The sequence below is a fragment of the Vigna unguiculata genome, chromosome 8 (genome assembly GCF_037176805.1).
Source record: "Vigna unguiculata cultivar grain cowpea cultivar isolate G323 ecotype 2 chromosome 8, ASM3717680v1, whole genome shotgun sequence".
NCBI lineage: Eukaryota > Viridiplantae > Streptophyta > Magnoliopsida > Fabales > Fabaceae > Vigna > Vigna unguiculata.
The window spans coordinates 3,723,868-3,747,211 of record NC_140799.1 but is presented as its reverse complement, the minus strand read 5'-3'; the positions used below and the strand labels follow the sequence as shown (position 1 = coordinate 3,747,211).

The 23,344-nt window shown below is 31.8% G+C and overlaps 3 protein-coding genes across 4 annotated transcripts; all 3 read left to right on the top strand.

Annotated features, from left to right (window-relative positions):
- Window positions 1-2,473: 2,473 nt before the first annotated feature.
- LOC114193401 (glycine dehydrogenase (decarboxylating), mitochondrial) lies at window positions 2,474-8,392 on the top strand. Its single transcript, XM_028083178.2, has 15 exons — window positions 2,474-3,947; window positions 4,265-4,510; window positions 4,592-4,669; window positions 4,752-4,852; window positions 4,931-5,126; window positions 5,255-5,380; window positions 5,657-5,842; window positions 5,917-6,030; window positions 6,272-6,424; window positions 6,650-6,838; window positions 6,912-6,989; window positions 7,075-7,200; window positions 7,281-7,379; window positions 7,603-7,720; window positions 8,173-8,392. The coding sequence occupies exons 1-15, from the start codon at window positions 2,661-2,663 to the stop codon at window positions 8,265-8,267; spliced, it is 3,192 nt and encodes a 1,063-aa protein (XP_027938979.1). The 5' UTR covers window positions 2,474-2,660; the 3' UTR covers window positions 8,268-8,392.
- A 2,678-nt stretch (window positions 8,393-11,070) lies between these two features.
- On the top strand, window positions 11,071-12,985 carry LOC114193093 (uncharacterized). 2 transcript variants are annotated; one of them, XM_028082791.2, is made up of 2 exons: window positions 11,071-11,218; window positions 11,692-12,985. In XM_028082791.2, the coding sequence occupies exon 2, from the start codon at window positions 11,722-11,724 to the stop codon at window positions 12,685-12,687; it is 966 nt and encodes a 321-aa protein (XP_027938592.2). In that variant the 5' UTR covers window positions 11,071-11,218; window positions 11,692-11,721; the 3' UTR covers window positions 12,688-12,985. The 2 variants fall into 2 exon arrangements, with proteins under 2 accessions (XP_027938592.2, XP_027938593.2); XM_028082792.2 differs by lacking the exon at window positions 11,071-11,218 and adding an exon at window positions 11,250-11,373.
- A 4,352-nt stretch (window positions 12,986-17,337) lies between these two features.
- On the top strand, window positions 17,338-22,737 carry LOC114193816 (protein CHUP1, chloroplastic-like). Its single transcript, XM_028083759.2, has 7 exons — window positions 17,338-18,271; window positions 20,381-21,304; window positions 21,385-21,516; window positions 21,628-21,809; window positions 21,898-22,009; window positions 22,146-22,289; window positions 22,452-22,737. Exons 1-7 carry the CDS (start codon window positions 17,519-17,521, stop codon window positions 22,530-22,532), a joined length of 2,328 nt encoding a protein of 775 aa, XP_027939560.2. The 5' UTR covers window positions 17,338-17,518; the 3' UTR covers window positions 22,533-22,737.
- The last annotated feature ends 607 nt before the right edge of the window (window positions 22,738-23,344 follow it).

The window sequence follows — 23,344 nt, the reverse complement described above, 5'->3', positions numbered from 1 at the left end:
TGGACAAGATGATATCGGATGTACATAGTAAAATAGCCTCTCTGGTTTGACATGATTCAAATGAAAACCTAAAAACGTCAACATGTTGCTTGAAAATGCAAAGAAAATTTCGTGTTTTTTGGTCACTTTTGTCTTATAAGTATAGTTCCTATAAGATCATAATACATAGAGAATTATTCTAACGTAACTAAATTTACAAAAATTTGATTAAAATGATTAAATACATGCATTTCTTTGGAGGATTAAATTAGTCTAAAGTTTCGAAAATGAACTATTTTCAATTTTCACTGAAAATGAAGAGAGCAAAAACATATTTAACCATAACTATTTGTAGCTTTTTTATAAGATCATAAAACACCGAGAACAATCCTAATGTAAAGATATTTTTAGTGTTTTCTCAAAATAATTCATATATAATTATATATTTTTAATTTCAGAATATTTTAATGCAAATATAGTTTTAGAGTTTTGTCTCTTTATAACTAAATAAAAATATTAACTTACTATATCTTTAATAAAGTTTATTTGACTAACTAATTAAGTTAATAAGTTATAAACTTGTCGTTCTAAATTAAAATCTAAATACAAATAATAATATTCAACTCGTTATGTTTTGAATTTTAAGTCCACCAAACCCGTCCCTCCATGGGTAGATGATTATAATTTAAAAATGCAGTAAAAGTTATTCGGAGTATAATTAAAGGAAATTTAATGTTGAGATCTCAAGAATTGATACAAAATTTATAATTTTTTAAATCTTATTATTATGATAAGTTTTGAAAATAAAATAGATTCCCCCTTCGTCAAGTCCTTAAACAATAGATTTTCTCACTCTATTATTCCATTCATATGATCCCCACGCTGATTTCTAATCACACTCACTATTATTTATTAATTTTAAAATAACTACGAATTTTCCTTTTAAAATATAAATGCAATAACTAAAATATATTTTATCAATTATATTCTCCTCAAATTAAATTAGTTAAATGTTTAATACATAATATTTAGACATTGACAGTAAAAAAAAAAAAAAAAGACGTGCTTTGAAATAAAAGTTGTTTTTATGTTGAACTTGAACTTGGTTATTCAATCTTTTAGAATTTATTCTACATCGATCTTTTTGTTTGCATTAGAAAAATTAGGATAGAAAAAAAAAAAACTTACTAATTAAACCCTGAACCAATTAAACCCTTAACTATTGTCATATGGTTGGTGGGTCTGGTACAATACACCGATAAATACTACAAACCAAACCATTGATTATGCTTTAATAATGTGCTTACTCATAAAGCATGCATCTTTTTTCCCTCACCAACCACCCTTTTGCTGAATATTCCCAATAATTTCTTTGTGCCCAATTGGCATTTTTTCCTTTTCTTTTAAATTCAATATTTGAATTTTGTGAATAAAAAAATAGTTATATCAACATTTTTTTTTTATAAAAATTAGTTCTTCATAAAACTACAATGTAAACTTATTGTGTAGTATTTGTTGTACCAACATTCTGCACAACAATGCATGCTTTTACTGTCAAGATTTTCTGAATTTTCAGAAAAACTGCAAAGATTGTTTCATTCATTGCAACAACCTTAGATTAATTGGACTAATGAATCCTGAAAAATTGTTCCTTAAATTGCCTCAACAACCCCATTTATCAAATTCTTTGAGTGTCAAACCTAAATTAAAGGAAGTGAGTACCTGAATCAAAAATCTCACTTCAGATTGTGATTGTTCCTTTAAGCATCAAAAGGTGTCATCTTTTCACACCATTCACAACATCTATCTCAAGCTCCAAAATTTCAAAACCCCAAATTACCCTTTTCATTCTTTTGCTTTGTCAGGGACAAAGGATAAGCCTGCTGGTTCTGTGAAGGATCTGCCACAAACTACTCATCAGAATCTTACAATTTTCAAACCTCACAAAAATAAAAAAAGGAAAACAAAAACATGTTTTTTCCTTCTCCAAGTAAAACAACCTTTAATGTCTTCCATTGAAACTCAATCTTCCCAGCTTCAATGCCTTCCATCCATTCCTCCCTTCCACAGTTTGTGGTGTTTTCTTCTGAGACAGTGATAACCTTCAATCTGTCATTTTCCTTCATAGGTGGACTCTCACTCACCAACCACCTACCATTTCCACCAGATCTCAAAAACCATATTTTATCACCCCCACAAAAAAATCATCCATTTTTACCCATTCATTTCGCCAAAATCAAAGCTTTTTCCTATCATAATGTTCAAACCATTTTCAATTACAAGTCAAAATCCAATTTTTTTATGATAAAACACATATTTAAAGGACCCAATTTTCTTAATCATTCTTTTTCATGCACACAGACCCATAATGAATTCAAAATCAGATATTTAAGAGACAATTATATATCAATTATGTTATCATCGTTTTACAATTTATAATTTATTTATATATATATACAAGTAGAGCATACGTTCATATTTTATATAATTATATAGCCTTCAAACGATTCTATTATCATCAGCAACACTTTACACCCCATCCTCACTCACAAACTCCAATGGAATCATAACAAGGAAAACAAAACCACCTCAGAACTCCGAAACCTCAAATTTCAACAAAAAACACTGTTCCCTCTGTTTTCTCTCTCTCTCTCTCTCTCTCTCTCTCTGTAGCAGCACTCATGGAACGTGCTCGGAGGCTTGCGAACCGCGCCATTCTGAAGCGTCTGGTTTCAGAGGCAAAGCAGCACCAGAAGAATGAATCCGTACTGCACTCTTCCACCACCCCCATGTTGCTGTACTCTTCCTCCAGGTGCATGTCCTCTGTTTCATCCGCTGCGGTGAGAAACAGAGGATCCAGAACAGAGACCCTTCTGGGAAGGAGCATGAACATCGCCACCGTGTCACGCGGCGGCGTTGTTGGTGGCTTCCTTGGTGTCGGTTCAACCCGATCCATCTCGGTGGAAGCGCTTCAACGGAGTGACACTTTCCCCAGGCGCCATAACTCTGCCACCCCAGAGGAACAGAGCAAGATGGCAGAGTCATGTGGGTTTGAGAGTCTGGATTCTCTGGTGGATGCCACTGTGCCTAAGTCGATCCGGTTGAAGGAGATGAAGTTCGGGAAATTCGACGGAGGGTTGACAGAGAGCGAGATGATTGAGCACATGAAGGAGTTGGCCTCAAAGAACAAGGTTTTCAAGTCCTACATTGGGATGGGGTACTACAACACTCATGTTCCACCAGTGATCTTGAGGAACATAATGGAGAACCCTGCTTGGTACACTCAGTACACTCCTTACCAGGCTGAGATATCTCAGGGGAGGCTTGAGTCACTGCTGAATTACCAGACCATGATAACTGACCTCACTGGCTTGCCCATGTCCAATGCTTCATTGCTTGATGAGGGCACAGCTGCAGCTGAGGCAATGTCCATGTGCAATCACATCCAAAAGGGGAAGAAGAAGACCTTCATCATTGCAAGCAACTGCCACCCTCAGACCATTGATATTTGCAAGACAAGGGCTGCTGGATTTGATCTGAAGGTTGTGACAGCAGATCTTAAGGATATTGATTACAAATCTGGGGATGTGTGTGGTGTGCTTGTGCAGTACCCTGGGACTGAGGGTGAGGTGTTGGACTATGGGGAGTTCATCAAGAAGGCTCATGCTCATGAGGTGAAGGTTGTTATGGCTAGTGATCTGTTGGCACTCACTGTGTTGAAGCCTCCTGGGGAGTTGGGTGCAGATATTGTTGTGGGATCAGCTCAGAGGTTTGGAGTTCCAATGGGCTATGGAGGTCCTCATGCAGCTTTCTTGGCCACATCACAAGAGTACAAGAGGATGATGCCAGGGAGAATCATTGGAGTCAGTGTTGATTCTACCGGCAAGACTGCTTTGAGGATGGCAATGCAAACTAGGGAGCAGCATATCAGGAGGGACAAGGCTACCAGCAACATTTGCACTGCCCAGGTAACTTGCTAATTTAGATTCTCTGCTGGATTTTTCTTTAGTGTATCTCTCTGCTGTATCTTCAAAATATATTGATAACTGATAATGGCTGATTTTGAAGTTTTAAAATATATTAAAGAAATTTTAAAGTATCAATATAGTGTATTTTTAATACTCAGCAGAGTACAGCACTAAAAAAACTCAATAGAGTTTATTTGGTAGGGAACTTTCTGTTATGGATTATCATGAAGCCTTGTGTTAGTGTATTTCTAGAGCTATGTTGTGATTTCGTTTGAGTTGGTTGAGGATTTTATTAAGTACTGGTTGGATTTGTTTAGGCACTTCTTGCAAACATGGCTGCTATGTATGCTGTGTATCATGGACCTGAAGGCCTTAAGAACATTGCACACCGTGTTCACGGTCTTGCTGGGGCACTTGCTCTTGGATTAAAGAAACTTGGAACTGTGGAAGTTCAAGACCTTCCCTTCTTTGACACTGTGAAGGTTAAGACTTCCAATGCACATGCGATTGCTGATGCAGCTATCAAAAGTCAAATAAATTTGCGAGTTGTAGACGGAAACACTGTGAGTGTTGCTTCTTGTTGCACTAAAACTGGTTAATTGTGTTTGCATGCCTTTGGATAATGGAGCTTTGTGGCTTTTCAGATCACTGTTGCTTTTGATGAAACAACCACATTAGAGGATGTTGATAAGCTTTTCAAAGTCTTTGCTGGTGGAAAGCCAGTAAGTATGATTACACATTATATCCATTTCAAAATTAACATTTGTGTCATCACTCATGATTTTGGTGTTAATTTATATACAGGTCCCCTTCACGGCTGCATCTATTGCACCAGAAGTTCAAAGTGCAATTCCTTCTGGATTAACTAGGAATAGCCCTTATCTGACACACCCTATCTTTAACACGTATGTCCCTTTTCATGAACTTTGAATTCATGCAATTATATTATGGAAGCTTACATCAATTTTATTTTCTCTTCACAGGTACCAAACTGAGCATGAGTTGCTTAGGTACATGTATAGGCTACAATCAAAAGATCTCTCACTATGTCACAGTATGATTCCATTGGGATCCTGTACAATGAAGCTGAATGCAACCACAGAAATGATGCCTGTGACATGGCCCAGCTTTTCTGATATTCACCCTTTTGCACCAGTTGACCAGGCTGAAGGTTATCAGGTAATTCCATGTTTAAATAATCTTACAAGCAATAACCTCTCCAAGAAATTCATATGCATACTTTTTCATTCCTGAAAATATTAGATCGATATTGTTTTTTATGTCTGAACAAGCAATTTTTATATCAGGAAATGTTCAACAATTTGGGTGACTTGTTGTGTACCATCACCGGGTTTGACTCCTTCTCCTTGCAACCAAATGCTGGTGCTGCTGGAGAATATGCTGGACTTATGGTTATCCGTGCATATCATCTGGTATGAACCATACTTGGATTATTATGATGAGTTATTAGGAAATTTATGGTTCTTCTGATTTAGTCTTAGGATATATAGGTATTTCTGTGATGTGATAACTATTGAATGTAACATTGTATTTTCATTTCAGACAAATTGCACACAGTCTTAGTTGTGTCATTTTCTATTGCCAAGTATCTACAAGAGATGCAATGATTTTCCTACATTATCATATCCAATAAATGTTGTTAAATAACTGTGATGGTTCTTACTTCTTTTGGCCATTGGAAACTGTAGGCAAGAGGTGACCATCACCGCGATGTTTGCATTATACCTGTCTCAGCACATGGTACAAATCCTGCTAGTGCTGCAATGTGTGGAATGAAAATTGTCTCAGTTGGAACTGATGCCAAGGGAAACATTAATATAGAAGAGTTGAGGAAGGCTGCTGAAAAACACAAGGACAACTTATCTGCACTTATGGTAAAACTTACGTCCTTTACAATGTTACTCAATACTTACTTTATACCAGCTAATTGATTTTGATTTAATTGCAGGTAACATATCCTTCAACCCACGGTGTTTATGAGGAAGGTATTGATGAGATTTGCAAGATTATTCATGATAATGGTGGTCAAGTATACATGGATGGTGCCAACATGAATGCACAGGTTTGTTTTTATATATGTATCTTTACATTCAGAATGATATTCACTAAGAGTTCAAGAAACTAATTTCTCTCCATGTGAATGGATCCAAAATCCTTAAGTAAGGTCTTTTAAAACTCTTTACAACAAATTGTTCTGTTGTTGCTAGATTCTTCATATCATACTGATCCAAATTTATCAATTTGAGCTTAATTTTTCAAAGATATGTGTTCAATTATCAAATTATATTTGGTCATGTTTACAGGTGGGACTCACAAGCCCAGGTTGGATAGGAGCAGATGTTTGTCATCTCAATCTCCACAAGACATTCTGCATTCCTCATGGAGGAGGTGGCCCTGGCATGGGTCCTATTGGTGTAAAGAAACACTTGGCACCATTTTTACCTTCCCACCCTGTGGTAAGCACTTCTTTCATAGTTGTTGATATATTTGGTCATGTTTTTTATTACATCCATTACAAAGTGCATTGCTTTCAGAGAAAAAAACAACTAGTCTTTAGTTTAATTTTCTACATTGGATGGCATTGTTCCTTTTTATTTAATAGGTAGAACTTAAACTCCTGTGGAGATAAATCATTTGTGTGACTTTGTTCTTGTTGTTTATTATCTGTTTTCAAAATGAAGATATCAACTGGTGGAATTCCTGCCCCTGAAAACCCTCAACCACTTGGTACCATCTCTGCTGCACCATGGGGATCAGCACTCATATTGCCAATCTCTTACACTTACATAGCTATGATGGGTTCTCAAGGACTCACTGATGCATCAAAGATAGCCATTTTGAATGCAAACTACATGGCCAAACGATTGGAGGTTTGTCCCTTTCTTTCCTTGTTCTAGTTAGTTTCATATTGCTGTGGTTTTACTTACACTTTGATTCCTACAGAACTATTACCCAGTTCTTTTCCGTGGAGTCAATGGAACAGTTGCTCATGAGTTCATTATTGACTTGAGAGGCTTCAAGGTAAGTCCATTCCATGATTGCACATGTTTTTCAATCATTTAGAATTATTCTTTCTCTCATTACTTGTAAGTTTTTTCCCTTGTAGAATACTGCTGGAATTGAGCCTGAAGATGTTGCAAAACGGCTCATGGACTATGGTTTTCATGCACCAACAATGTCATGGCCTGTGCCTGGCACTCTCATGATTGAGCCTACAGAGAGTGAAAGCAAGGTATCACCTTGGAAAATTAGACCTTTTTGAACCCTTTTTTTCAGTAATTTCTTCTCTAATTCCACTAATCATCATTGCAGGCCGAGTTGGACAGGTTCTGTGATACTCTTATTTCAATCAGACAGGAAATTGCTGATATAGAGAAAGGAAAGGCTGACATCAACAACAATGTGCTTAAGGTAAAACATTTGTTCTTCATTGATATGATGTTACAGAAAAAGAAGAATACTTGTTTCAGTTTTGATTACTTACAGTACACAGGAAATTTCAATGCTTCCTTAAGTTGTGACTTACTCTTTTCAACTCTATTATTGTTCAAAACTTGTTGAAAACACAATTTCTAGAGTCACTTATTTAAGCTTACTTCATGCACTTTGACTGATTATCTAAAATGTTCTGCAGGGAGCTCCTCATCCACCATCACTGCTCATGGCTGATGCATGGACAAAACCATACTCAAGGGAATATGCAGCCTTCCCAGCTCCATGGCTCCGTGCTTCAAAGTTCTGGCCTACCACAGGTAATCATGCAGCTGTTTGTTTATATAAAACTATGTGTTCTGATTGAAATCTCACTTCAATTAGTGATAAGACAATTTACAGTATATAAGTAAGTGCAAATCTCACCTTACAAATCAGTTTTATAGGACTAATTTAGACTTAAAGTCCACTTCTAAGATAGTATCAGAGTCATCTTAAAAAAACCTATCATAGCAAGGTTTGTTGTATATTGAATCTATCGTGTGCTATGTTGTTGGAGCATCCATAAATATCTAGTCACACGTTTAAGATGTATACACCTCGACGTGAGGAGGACTGATTTTGTAAGGTTGAGGTAGGTTTAAAGTCTAATTCTCAATACATTCTTATAACATCCTTCTCATAATTTTGTGCTATGCTGTATGTAATATCTGCATAATTTGGTTTGACAGAAAGTAAATGCTTAGACTAACAAATGTAACATGTGTATCAGGACGTGTTGATAATGTGTATGGAGACCGCAACCTCATTTGCACCCTTCTCCCAGCATCACAGGCTGTTGAAGAAGAAGCTGCAGCCACAGCATAGTGTGCTCCATTGACAACTATTTCCATTTCATGTTGTACATAAAACTCTTCCTATTCATACAGTGCTTGCACCTCTTGAATATTGCTTCATCATATGTGATAATGATGATAATCCTCTCCTCTTAAGTTTCATCCAATCACAAGAAACAAAGCTGCTCTCACGGGAAAACAAAAAAAGAAATCATTCACATAATTGCTGCTTCTATTATTAGGTTTAGAAATGTATTTTAGGCCTATGTATCACAGTAATGTGAAAAATAAATTTCATTCATATAACATAAATGTAAAAAAAGAAAAAAAAAATCAGTATTAGTTCCTTTCAATAAACAATGCATTTCCATAATCTGATCGTAGAAATTTTATACTGTTGTGTTGTTCCAGTTGTCTCTCATCACCAACTGTGACTTACTGTGTCATAGTAAACACTGTATTTGGATAAAATTTTAGAATATAGTATTGAATTTTTCAATGTATGTATGCAAATCTCAAGACAGTGAAAAACAAAGAATTTTGCTACTTTGAGAATAAATATACTTCTTGAAAAAGCTGAAATGCATACATGCTCTAACATGTTATGGTGTCTTTTATTTAATAGAGTGTATCTTCTATAATAAAATAGTTATCCTTTTAACATTTTTTTTATTTTAAATTATCAAAGTATATTTATTAAATTTTCTAGTTTTATCTTTTCTTCGAGAGTTTATTTTAAGTATAATATACTGGTGATCTTAAAAGTAATTTATTTTCATTTTGAAGAAATAAATATTAAGAATTTATAATCCAAATTAACGAAAATAATACTAAATCAGTTTTAATTTTAGGAGAATTATTGATTATTAATCTATATGTACATAGTTTAACAATGATAATTATTTTAAATAGATGAAATTTTTCATTTAACAATATTATTGATGTAGATATAAATATAAATTATTTAATATTTTGGACTTAAAAGTTCAATATGTTGATGTGATAAATAGGAATTGGTAGTCTCAATCTTCCTTTGGTTAATTTCTAAGTCATTATATTATTGGATATTGATTGTGTACCAATTTAAATTCTCAATTTATACTGTCTTTCACTCTGAGTATCTTCATAAATAAGAAGAAAAAGAAAAACAGATAAAAAATGTTAATTCTCATTTGACATGGTCAGATAAAGAAAATGATAAAATTTTCATATAATAAAAATTAGGGTAAAATATGTTTTTTATTCATTAACTTTTAGTGAATTTTAAAATTTGTCTATTTCAAAATTTTGAACTAATTTAGTCATTTATCTTGTAAAATATGTAGATTTAATCATTTTAATCAAATTTGTTTAGGTTTATTTGATGTTTTGTATGCATTTCAGGATTTTGTATTTGAGTTGTTTATATTATTTGACATATTTTCGCTTTAAGGTTAAGTCAAATAGTATTATGAAACGCGCTTGAAATGTCAAATAAACTTAATAAAATTTGATTAAAAGAACTAAATTCACATATTTCGAAAGATGAAAGACTAAATTGATATAAAATTTCGAAATAGACTAATTTCAAAATCCACTTTACCAAAAATATATTTAACCCTAAAAATTATATCCTTCTTCTACTCATACCAAGGTTTCATTTATTTAATTTCCCTGAGTTCTTTTTATTTGACTTGTATAATATACAATTATATAGTTGACTATCTATCCTAGCTAAATAATTAGAATCGGAAAAGGCTTAAATAAGTTTCGTATTTAGCCAGTGAATTGTTTTTTTTTTTCTTTTTCTGTTGATTAAGCTATATAAGAATTAGCATTCTATAGTTTATAAAATAGAAAATTAAAATAAAAAGTAATATTTCTTCCTAGTTTGAGAGCATTTGGCCATAATTATTATAATTAAATATAATAATATTTTATGCATATAAAAAAGTAATGCATCCAGGATAAATACGAATATATACAATGATGCCACGTAACATCTATCCACTTTGCAAAATTTGTTATGATAGATTAAATTACTCTGTAATAACATTTTTTTAATTAAAAAAGACGAAGACAATTTATTTATCTAAAATTGGTAATGTACTTTTGCTCTCTCCAGAATTTTTAATATACTTTTATTTTTACAAAAATAATGCATCGAAATTAATTTTGATTCAACACCTACGTGCAAATATTTAAAATAAATAAGTAGTAAACAAATTTAGCATATTTTAACTTTGCAGAGCAAAAAAATAGAATATTTTTCAAGAAATTAAAGTAAATTATCAAAATTTTAATTTTAGAGGATCAAATCATATTTTATCTAATTTAAAATTAACAATTTAATTTTATATAGGATGATATAAAACAAATTATCTAAAGTATGTTTTTTTTTCTATTCTATTTATCTAAAGTGCAATTATTTTGATGTCCCTAGTCTCTGAGGATAATATGATATTCTCATAGTTTCTTTGTGTATTAATTTTTAAAATCATCATTTTACTTTTTGTAAAAGTACTACTGAATTACTTGTAATAAAAAATTTCTAAATCTTCTGAAATTTTTGGAATAGGAATTTTTAAAATAAGATTTCTCGATTGAGATTTTAAAAAATTCGTTTTCAAAAAAATATTATAGAATAAGTTCTTTTATTTATTTATTTATTTTTGCATAGTATTATGTTTTTCTCTTTTTTCTCTGCAGAGATCTCTCTGTCTTCTTTTCACTGCGGCGGAGGCAGCAGGAGTGTTGTGCACTAAGAAAGGATATTTTAGCCTTTTTGAAATTAATATGGTGTGCACTTAACAATGACGGGGTGCAAGAAGCATAAACCATGTGCGAATTCTAAAGTGGACCCATGGTGTTTGGGCAAGCCCAATCAAACCCAATTTCATTGTTAACAAAAACCTAGTTTCACTGAGACAAGTAGTGGCGGCAAACTCCATTATTATCGTTGTCACTTTCATCCAAATTCCAAAACCCAGACAAGGCTTAAAGGTATTAGGGTTTTCTTTCTTCTATTTCTTCTTTCTCAATCTACTTTCATAGTATAATTATAATTATTGAAGTGACTCAATTTGCCTCCTTTCAATTGGGAAATTTAATTACAGTTGCAGATTTTTCGCTTTAGATTGATGTCTAATACGATTAGAGTGAGTTTTGTTTCTTTCTAAGCATAGGGTTTGTAGATTCCCCAAAATCCACGCATCTTTTAAAGCTATCTAGTTGTTTGATCTCTGGCCATTACAGTGAGCTTTCGATTTCAGATTATTCAGTTTTACGTGGTTTTTTAGTAAATGCATGGTAGGGATTAGAACTGTCATTTTGTGCTTCCTTTTAATTGTGCTGTGAATGAGTTGATTTTGTGTTTTAGGTTTTTCCAAATGCTGTCAGTGAATTTGAAAGTTGAGATTTTGAGTGTTTTCAAAATGTGCCCCTCTAATCCCCGTTGTATTCCTTTTGAAATTTAGGTATATGCGTAAAGGCTAGAGGGGAGGAGGATGAAGACAATTTCTGGGCATTGTGCTTCGGTGAAAGACGTATCACTATCCAAAGCGGCAAAAATTCTGTCAAAGTTTGTCTCTGCTGAAAATGGTGCTTCACATATCATCAGTGCATATCTCCATCGGGCCTCTGCTTCTTTCAGCGAGCTCAACCAGATCCACAAGGAGCTTGATCCCTCACACTCTCATAAGAAGCACAAAAAGCACAGAACTGAGACTGGTACTGACAGTGGGAGGGTAGTGGAAAATTCAGTTCGGAGTGTTAATATTAACCAGGAGCTAAGCCTTGAACATGTAAAATCTATTGAATCGAGAAGACAGCAGACTGGCAATGAGAATGCTGATTTAGATGATGACAAATCAAATCAGACAATTGTTAAAAGTAATCAAGAACTTAATGGTTCTGTTGGGTATGAGACAGAAAATGTGGGTGGCAGTGAGATGCTTAAGAAGAAGAAAAAGAAGAAGAAGCTGGAAGTTGAATCCCTGCAAAACGGAGATAGCACTGTTAAATTTGGAGAGGGGATAGACGATAGCAAGCTGCCTAATGGGACACAAATTGAAATCGAGTCAGGTAGAGAACAGGGCAATGAAGGTGATTTTAAACCAGAGATGGAAGAGGGAAGGAAACAGAAAAGTGCAAAGAAGAAGCACAAGGCAAGTTATGAGGATGAGGTTGAGAATGAAAAAGGAATAGAGCAACAGAAAGAGATAGAAAAAAAACTATCCAACGGTATAGATGGTGAAAATGGAGGGCTCGGTGGCTCCCAGGACTCACAAATCAAGAAAAAAAAGAAATATGAGAAGGGAAAGGTGAATACATTATATGCTGAAGAGGAGGGAAAGTTGGAACAGAGCAAGAATGGGAAAAGTGATGATGTGGAAGAGAAACCAGAACATCCAAGTGGGGGTTTGACTAAGAAGAAAATGAAAAGGAAACACAGTGGTGATATTACAACTTAGGTGTTTTACAAACTTTATAGTTTGTTAATCCTTTTTCAAATTGTTGAGGGGATTTGCACTTGTACGATTGATTACATTGTTTGTAGTATCAGTTTTTGAGCTACAATACTTCTATTTAGTCTTACAAATGTTGCTGCATTCAAAACATTGATTACAATTATCAGCTGTTGGTGATACTAAATTCATTGTAGGCTGTGTAGATCAATCACCACTCACCGGGGATCATCGGCTCTTGTAGTTTACACATTCTCAAGGTTTCTATTTTTTATTTATTGGAGAAGAAATAGTTGTTGTGTCATTTGAAATCCAGATATGAAGCAATTCACTGGCTGCTGCAGAATTTTTGCTAGGTACATCAGAGAAGCCATTCTGAAACTTACTGAGCTACAATGCACTAATACAACCAATTTTCAATTCGTGTCATGAATCTATAGTTCTAATTTATAAAATATTTATACTTTTTTGATAATAATAATTTATAATATTTTATTTTGATAATGTTTAATACATGTGTTTAGCTTGTATGTATACAATTAGAATTATATGTTTATCATACTTTTAAGAATTTGTATGTATATTATATATTGTAACCGTATCCTATATGCATCATATCTGAATGATGCAATGTATCCATGCATCATAGCTATCGAGTAAGAATGGTATTTGCATGTTTTGTTTATTCTGGTCATTGTTGCAAATGTGACTAATTGTACACCAGTCTTAATTGCACCGCGTAGAAAATGTCTGAATCTGGAGTTCTTGGTTTAGAGATGTTTTCTGTATGGTGGATGTCAATTTCTTCCTTCATGGGTTGAAGTTATACAACTCCTGTCCTAAAGGTTTGGAATTTGTTCAATAAATTATTAGAGAGCTCCCTTATTGAATTCTTGTATGAACATGATGGAGCTTGTATTGTCATTTGGTGTAGTGTGTACAGATATTCTAATGTTTGTGTATGTCACAGCTACACTAAATACTATTATGTTTGTTAATTACTTTTACGCACTTCAATAAGTTTATGACATTATTTACCACAATAATAAGCATACACAAATATATTAATTTATTCTTGATTATTTGTGAAAAAAAAATTAATAATATATATTTATATATAACCAAGTGTTGTTAATTTCAATTGTATTATAAAATAAATTTACCCATGTATATAGGTTTTGCTGTAAAACAAATTTACCTATGATTATTGTTTTCTTGATGCACTTTAGAAATCAATAATAAGGGGTAGTAGAATTTGGAAAACAAAAATTATGAAGATAAAAATTCAAAACGTTTAATAGATTTTTTAAATCAATTATATTGAACAATCAATAATGAATTGTTTTTTAGATCAAATCTTGATACAAAGATGATAATTATAAATGGGTTTTGAACCAACAAAGTGGCAACTCTGGTAGAATTCGGACAAATTTATTTTGGATAAATTTTAATTTGGTCTTTTAATTTTTATAAAAAATTTAATTAATTTTTTATTTTTATTTGATTTAATTTAATCATCTAATTTTTAAAATGATTAATTAAGTTCTTTTCGAGTAATGTTAAATTTTTTTTTATAATTTATACATCAAATTATTTCATCTACAAAATAGAATTAATTTAAATATTTAAACTTTTTTAGATGAAGTGATTTAATATATTAATTTTAATAAAAATTTCAAAAATCTAACATCAATATATTGAATTATTTTATAAAATCAAAAGATTAAATTGAACTAAATAAAAGTTAAAAATTTAATCAAATATTTTATAAAAGTTAGTCTTGTAATTCTTTAAAATGATTAATTAGATTCTTTTTTATTAAATTAATGTTGTAATTTATTTATAATTTATATATCAAATCATTTTACCTACAACATTAAATTAATTTAAATTTTTAGATTTTTTAAATTCAGTTATTTGATATATTAATTTTAATAAAAATCTCAAAAATCTAACATCAGTTTAATTGAATCATTTTATGAAATCAGAATATTAAACTGAACTAAATCAAAATTAAGATTTAATCAAATATTTTATAAAAATTAGAGGACTAAAAAAATTATTTTAATATTTTTTTAAAATTACTATACAACTCACATATGCATAAGTAGGAAATTATAAAGTTCCTGTTACAATTTATCTTCAGTATTTTTTTAGATGCGTATCAAATTTATTTTACTATTTATGTTTTTAAGAACTTCAGTATTTTTTCCTTAGATGCGTATCAAGTTTATTTCACTATTTATGTTTTTAAGAAATGTTAAGTCTGTTTTCATTAATTTTTAACAAATGTAAGAGTATTTTTAACAAAGGTAACAAGTAAAATTAAATTTGTTACCTGTTACACATTATACAATACAATGAGTATAATAAAATTTAATTTTACTTATTACCTTTAACCTTTGTTAAATGTTAATAATACTTTTCTTTACTGTTTGTCTACCTCTTTCTGTTATTTAAAAGTTACTTTTCCTTACTTTATTATTATTTAAAATAAATAAAGTACGTTTTCACAAAAAACATTATCATGGGATAGAAGAATCTAATTTCTCAAAGCTATAATAAAAATTAATAAAAAAATACATATTATTCTTCTTCTTAAATTATTTAATACGATACTAAATTAAATTTTTTTTGTTAAAAATAACATGTTACTCTGTGATTTAAAAATTAAAACTTTTTGTTAAAAATAACATGTTACTCTGTGATTTAAAAATTACATAGATATTTTCAATAATATTTTATTAAACCCTCTATCTCAACTAGACGTGTATAAGAGTTAAAATCCAAGTTGGTTCATATTTCCATTAATAATCTTATTTTGAATAAATTGATAATTAATTACGAAATATTTTGTTCCTTAGTGAAAAATTGTCTTTTTATAAGTAAAGAGGGAGGATAGATTGATTATGACAAAAGACAAGTTGAGGATGATAAATATTAAGGTATAATTGATAAAAGGCCTTTCAATAATTTCAACTAAAAAGTAATGGTTATAAATAAATAATATTCAAATTTATAATTGAGCATGATATATTATATGTAAATTCTTATTTTTCAATAAATTCATGCCTATTCTAACAAAAGAAACCATACATAAGAGAGTCACTTATGTTAGCTTTAAAATCATCTTATATTAATCATAAATATTTATTAATTTATAGAGAGAAATACGGAATATGATGAGATGATATAAGAATTAATAAAAAAAAAATTAAACTACGAAAATTGTAAAAATTAAGAGCAGAATAGATCAAAATACAATTACTTAAAAATTTCCAATTTTATTATTAAAAATTATAATTAAAATGATATAAAATATTAAATATTTTAAAATACATTTTAATTTCACTTGTCTATTTGTTCAATCTAAGAAAAAAATAAAATTGAATGAAATAAATGCAATAAAATCAGCATTTATGAAAGTAAAAATTTAACCGTAGAATGATATATCTTTTATATTATAAATGGTCTTCTTAACCAGTATCTTAACACATTAGTCAAGAGAATAATTAATATGTATTGAATTTTAAAAAGAATATAATTAAGTATGTTATTAAATAAAATTTTATCTAATAATTATTAATGTAATTTTATGTTATTTAAAAGATAAAAATGTCCATAAATATTATATATGTGTATTTAATATTTTATTTAATGTTTCACCAATAAAAATTAAAAAATAATTAAATAATAAAATAACTATATTTTGATGTTATTAAAAGTTAAATATAATTAAACATAAGAATGTTTAAATTAATAGAAAAATAAAAAAAATAGTGTTAAATATTTAAAAAAATAAAAATAAATAGTAAGTATTATTTTTTGTGTTTTTAGTAGAGTCTTTACGAATTACAAATTCTTTATTTTATACTAGCGTATACACAGGTGTTATCACACTTGTGTGTACGTATTTTTTTTACATATGAATGATAATATGTTAGTAGATGATAATAATGTAATATTATTAAGTTAATATATAAAATAAATTTATATTTATTAAAAATAAAGTGAAATGAATAGAGAAATTAATTGTTGATGAATAAAAAAAAAGAAAAAAAGATAAACAGTTTTATAGAAAGTAGGTAAAAATAATCATTAACTTTAAAAAATTTAATAAATAATTATATTGTAATTGGTAGAATTAGTATTGTGAGATGTGAACACAAATATATAATATATATATCGTTATAGATCAGTAAGTTATTATCTAAAATTTTAATATAATACTTTTGTCTCTTAGGAATATGTTACATATATTTATATTATTTTAATTAATATACTTAATATGTTTTTGACTACAATAAATTAACTTCAATCAAATTCAAAACTTATCTCCTAAGTATAATTATAATAATAATTACAGTTAAAACGTATATTTAAATACTCCTATTTTTAATTAAGTGGTAACTTTCTTTTAAAAGAAAGTCAACTTTAATTGCACGTACAAAATGTTAAGCGTACACAGGCAAAAGGCCAAACAAAGTGGGACCCAAAGAAGCCAAAAATCGACCGTTACATTTCCCTGTTCCTAGGCTCCGTCCTCGTAGTTCTCACACACTCCAATGTTGTACTCTCTCTCTCTCTTACACATTTCAAAATTCAAACATTCAAAATCACAGAACAAAATTTCACCTTTCTTTATAAACATTATTATTACATCCTTACACCATTGTTATGTTATCATGTTATCCCTTCCTACACTATGCAAATGCATCGCCTTTCACATGCTTCTTAATAAACCAAACCCTCTTCGGTGATATACGTTCTTTCTATTAGCTAAAATTTTTTTTCTTTTCTTTTCTTGTTGTTGTTGGTTGTGTACTTTGTAGAAATCATGAGGGAAGAAAAAGAAAACCCTTCGGAGAACAGGTCCAAAGCTTCAAAATTTTCCGACCAAAACCAACCCCCAAAGCCTCAAACCACCAAGGGAACCAACCCCAACAACAACGGCTCCAGAACCAGGTTGTGGGGTGCTCACATTGTGAAGGGTTTCTCCGCTGACAAAAAAGCAAAGCCCTTTGCCACCAAAAAACAAACACTAACATCTTCAACAGCAACCTCGGAGAATGTGGTTGTTGCAACCCAGAAGAGCAATGGCAGCAACCCTTTTGTGCCTTCTCATTCCAGAGTGAAGAGGTCTCTCATAGGTGACTTGTCATGTTCAATCAACCCTGCTCAGGTTCACCCACATGCATTCCCAACTCATCGGAGACAGTCTTCCACTGATTTGTTCACTGAGTTGGACCACATGAGAGGGTTGTTGCAAGAGTCTAAGGAGAGGGAGTGCAAGCTGAATGCTGAGCTGGCAGAGTGTAGGAAGAGGGTGAGTGAGGTGGATGAGATTGTGAAGAGGGTTGGGTTGTTGGAACAGGAGAAGGCCACTCTCACTGAGCAATTGGGTGCACAGAGTTGTGAGGAAGTGAAAGGGGAAGTAGAGCAGCACAAGGAAGTGAAAGTGCAGAATCTTGAGCTTGAAGTTGTGGAGTTGAGGAGGCTCAATAAGGAGCTGCAGATGCAGAAACGGAACCTCACTTGCAGGATTTCTTCTCTTGAGGCTCAGTCTGGAGAACCTAACAAATCTTCTGAGGTTGATTTCTCAATTTCATCTTATATGTTTTATGTTTCATGTGGTGAATTGTTGGGTAGGAACTGTTCGAAGACGTGGTGCTTCATTACTTGTGATAGTGTGGTCATGTTAGGATAAATTTTCACTTGTGATGAGAAGAAGCTAAAATGAATTAACATTCTCCAAAAATTGATTAATAGAACTCCAGTTATGAAGTTAAATAAGAGAGTTTCAATTAAAATTAAAGTACAAGTTGATTTCAATTTGTGAGGGAATCTTAATTTATCTTACCCCTTATGAGTTCCTGGAGTCATATGTCTTTTTTTTTTTCTGAAAATTTTTATTGAAATAATAAGACCTTTAGTCTGAAATGATTAATTTAAATTTAAATTATACAAGGAATGCTTCATTTGCCAATTCACTCTTATTCACTACCAAAGAAATTTTGAAGTATTTCAGAAATCAAATTTCACAAGCTCATTGATTTGTTTTGCATATTTTTCTCTACTTAGAATACGAGCTTCTAAGATGTAGTATATATTTTGCTAGTGTCTTGCATCTAACTCGCTACTAGAAAACAAATTCATAAAGTGATGTTTGTATCTATTTATATATTTATATATTGTAAATTTGTTTTATATCAAGTTGAGAAATATACTTCTCAAGCCTAGGACTACAAATTTATACCATACATCACTCGTGTAAGTTTTGTACAGTTGAGTAAACTTAAAAGTTCACTTCTTAGATGATATCAGTGCTAGTAACAGTGAGATAAATAAGTTCCCCAACAAATTCTATATCTCTCTAGTTCCGGATAAGAGAGGTTCATCTAGATCAACCATTAATTTTTTTATTTGGATCCATATGCTATCTATTGTTCTATGCCTCTTTCTTTCAAGATATCAAAAGCATATTTTCTTTGAGAAAACACAATACATTCCTTTCATTGAGCCACTTAAATGCCTAGAAAGTATTGAGACTTCCAAGATCTTTGGTTTAGAAGTGATTACATAAGTGTAGCTAAGAGAATCTAGTAGCATCATTTCCTTTAATGAGTAATGACCAGGACAATACGAAACTGAATGATCTCCCCCATTTACAAAAGTTTGAACAATGTGATTGAATTTTTCGAAACCAAGCATGAGAAGATTGCTTAAGACCATAGAGAGACCGAGATAACTTACAAACCAAGCTAGCGCATGCAACAAAAGGAGGTTGCTACATGTAAACCTCCTCTTCTAGATCATGAAGGAAAACATTTTTTTTTATATCTAATTGATGAAGAGGCCAATAACGTATAGGTACCATGACAAAGCATAAATTATCATGCATGCTTATAAAATAGGATCTTTTACCTAGTATCAGGGCATCGGATATTTCTTCGGTTGTGATATTTAGATCTTTAGATCTTTAGAGAGTATTGCTATGTTTTGCAACCGTTTTGGCTCAAGTACATTAAAAACCCGCAAACTTAGACAATGAACATGTTAGCACCCTATACAACCATGTAACTTTAGCTTCAAAAATCTATCGCAAAACCTGGACTAAACTTACAATAGCTTAATACAGCGAGTCACTGTTACCAAAGCATTATCATAGACATGAATGGTGACCACAACAACATAAGATCACATGCTAGGATACAACATCAAACTTTAGCTAAGTTAAAGCTATAGATGTAATCTTACCCCAAAAAAAACTAACCTAAATAAAAGAAAAAAGAAAATCTAACGGTTGATTTATAAAAGACAATATTTATTTACTGTTTGGCGACTTACGAGTAGAGGGCTTTTTCAGTAGAAGCATTGGTAGTTTTCTTAACAAACAAAGCTAGATTAACATGCAACACTCCAACAATGCATGTTTATGTATTGTTATGTTTTGCAACCATTTTGGTTCAAATACATTCAAAAACCACAAGCAACTTCCAAAATCTATATATCATCTGAAATGACAAAACCTAAACCAACATTACAATAACTTAATTAAGCTAGGCACTTTTAACAAAACAAAATCTCAAATGCATTCTTGTTATTGTCACGTGCCTAGGAATATGAAGCTCATGTTTTGATAGTTGGTAGGTTAACTTGCTTGAGTTTTGCTGATTGCCCTTTTCTTTTTTGTAATCAGAGTGACATTGTTGCGAAAATTAAAGCCGAGGCATCATTGCTGAGGGTGACGAATGAAGACCTATGCAAACAAGTGGAAGGTTTGCAGATAAGCAGATTGAATGAGGTTGAAGAGCTTGCCTACTTGAGGTGGGTGAATTCATGTTTGAGAAATGAGTTGAAGAACACATGCTCAGCATTGGATTCTGATAAGCCATCCAGCCCTCACACGGTTGTGAGCAGTAGTGGAGATTGTGTAAGTTCTTTCTCTGATCAAGCCAATAGGTACTTAAATTGTGGCAGTGCCAATAGGTTCAACATGATGAAGAAGCCAAAAAAGTGGCCCATAACATCACAAGAAGAGTTTCAAGGCAGTTTCACTGAGAAAACTTGTATTGAATCAGATGTTGTAGGGGGAAGCCCCAGAAGAAGGCACTCTATCAGTGGATCAAACTACTCAGAGGAAGAGGTTGTTTTGAGTAAGAGAAGACAAAGTGATTGTTTTGTGTGTTCAAAGGAAATGGAAAAGGAATCAGTGTCATTGTCTTTTCAACAATCTGGCGTGGAAATTTCCAATGGAAATTGCCAAGAAGCTAACAAGCTTTTGGTTTCTTCAGATGTTGAGAAAAGGGCCCTACGCATTCCTAATCCTCCTCCAAGGCCTTCATCTTCTATTTCCAGCAAAATAAAACAAGAAAGTTCTGCTCAAGTTCTTCTACCTCCACCACCTCCACCTCCTCCCCCACCTCCTATGAATTTTGCATCAAAAAGTAACACAGCAACTGTGAAAAGAGCCCCACAAGTGGTGGAATTGTACCATTCACTTATGAAGAGAGACTCTAGGAAGGATTCTTCAAATGGAGGACTCTCTGATGCTCCGGATGTTGCTGATGTTCGTAGCAGCATGATTGGAGAAATTGAAAACCGTTCATCACACTTGCTTGCTGTGAGTAGCTTTCCACTTTATGCACATAAGAAATTCTTTTATGATAATTAATTCAATGGTTTCCCTTGATATGCATGCAGATAAAGGCAGATATTGAGACTCAGGGAGAATTTGTGAATTCATTGATTAGAGAGGTGAACAATGCAGTTTATCAGAACATAGAAGATGTAGTGGCATTTGTGAAGTGGCTAGATGATGAACTGTGTTTCCTTGTAAGTTTCTTTTTTCTTGTAAACATGTTCAAATTGTCCATGACAGAATTGAAATTTTGTGATTGTTATTGTTCATCTGATAAAAGTATGATTGTGTGTGTGGCTTCAAAGGTGGATGAGAGGGCAGTCCTTAAGCATTTTGATTGGCCAGAGAAGAAAGCTGACACATTAAGAGAAGCAGCATTTGGGTATCAAGATTTGAAGAAATTAGAATCCGAAGTTTACTCCTACAAGGATGATCCTCGTCTACCTTGTGATATTGCTCTAAAGAAAATGGTTGCATTGTCTGAAAAGTAAGCTACTTAAATATCAAAAAAGCATTCTGCATCATGGATTTAGTTGTCTTTGCAAGACCTTTACACATTTGTGTTACATTGTCAGAATGGAGCGCACAGTTCATAACCTTCTTCGCACAAGAGACTCACTAATGCGTCACTGCAAGGAGTTTCAAATTCCCATAGAATGGATGCTTGACAATGGAACTATTGGCAAGGTACATATAACATATAAGAGCTCAAGATAGTAGTGTGAGAGAGCAAAACATATAATCTGATATTGCTTCTTTCTTTTAGAGCATTTTTTTTTATACAAGTCCACATAACATTTGATTCAACTATCAACTTTTGCAGATAAAGCTAAGTTCAGTTAAATTAGCTAAAAAGTATATGAAAAGGGTAGCCATGGAACTTCAAGTAAAGTCAGCATTAGAAAAAGATCCTGCAATGGATTACATGCTTCTCCAAGGAGTGAGATTTGCTTTTAGAATCCATCAGGTTTGTAATCTAATCTATTCTCTTGAAGTTGTTTATATATATATATATATATATATATATATATATATATATATATGTATATATTAAAACAACTCTTTCTAGAATCATTATTCTCTTGAAGTTGTTCATGTAGTAACATGTTAGTATATTTTGTGAATGCAGTTTGCTGGAGGATTTGATGCAGAAACAATGCATGCATTTGAGGAGCTTCGCAATCTGGCTTCTCTTCTTAACAAAACATAAGATGGAGTCAATGATGATGATGATGATGGGGTTTAGCTTACCATCTCAGTAAGCCATATACTAACATGTTCATAGCTGCAATCAGATTTGTTTGATCTGAGATTGCATCACATTTTGGTAGTGAAAAAATAGGAAACATTTTCTTATATGTACACAAACAAGGTCTCTTTTCGAAACAACATCACTTGGCAACATCAAAATCAAATTATGCTGTGTAATTCAATTATATAACTGAGAGCTGGTTGGAAGAAACTATTCCATAATTATAAGCTAAGACAATAATTAACTTACGGAAATCTCTCTAACCAGACTTTTAATTACTTATACAAGAAGATAATTTTCACTTTTGAAGCTTCTCAAAGCCTAATATCCACTATAGTTTATGTTATAATTATAGAGATCCTGACCTTACAAAATAATTAAATAATCATATTAACCACTGCACCCTGGTAAACTGCAAATTCCCCTGGTGCATTGTATTGAGACATGGACTTTCTACAATGCAGTGAGAAAAAGAATAAAAAATGACTCATTCCTTGGTCATATCAAACATCTTTTAGCAAATAAAGAAGCTTTTCTCGCATGGTCAAAACATATATTTAATTACCAGAGAGACACCTTTGACGAGATGCTAAGAATAACAGGGAAAGAATATGCTCTTTTAGGAGATAAATGAAAAAAAAAGAACATAAAGAGATAAATGAATAATATAAAAAATGTTTTATAATAGATTTTTCTAATCATCAAAGGACAATTTACTAGCTTCTCACCTCATCAACATTTGGATAAATTGCACTTCATTTTTTTCTATA

Excerpts from the sequence above, each read along its gene's own strand:
- LOC114193401 (XM_028083178.2), top strand. The coding sequence starts at position 2,661 with ATGGAACGTGCTCGGAGGCTTGCGAACCGCGCCATTCTGAAGCGTCTG. Across the intron at positions 3,948-4,264 it reads GCAACATTTGCACTGCCCAG|GCACTTCTTGCAAACATGGC; the intron begins GTAACTTGCTAA and ends GGATTTGTTTAG. Across the intron at positions 5,381-5,656 it reads TTATCCGTGCATATCATCTG|GCAAGAGGTGACCATCACCG; the intron begins GTATGAACCATA and ends TGGAAACTGTAG.
- LOC114193093 (XM_028082791.2), top strand. The coding sequence starts at position 11,722 with ATGAAGACAATTTCTGGGCATTGTGCTTCGGTGAAAGACGTATCACTA.
- LOC114193816 (XM_028083759.2), top strand. The coding sequence starts at position 17,519 with ATGAGGGAAGAAAAAGAAAACCCTTCGGAGAACAGGTCCAAAGCTTCA. Across the intron at positions 21,810-21,897 it reads ATGGTTGCATTGTCTGAAAA|AATGGAGCGCACAGTTCATA; the intron begins GTAAGCTACTTA and ends TTACATTGTCAG. Across the intron at positions 22,290-22,451 it reads TTGCTTTTAGAATCCATCAG|TTTGCTGGAGGATTTGATGC; the intron begins GTTTGTAATCTA and ends TTGTGAATGCAG.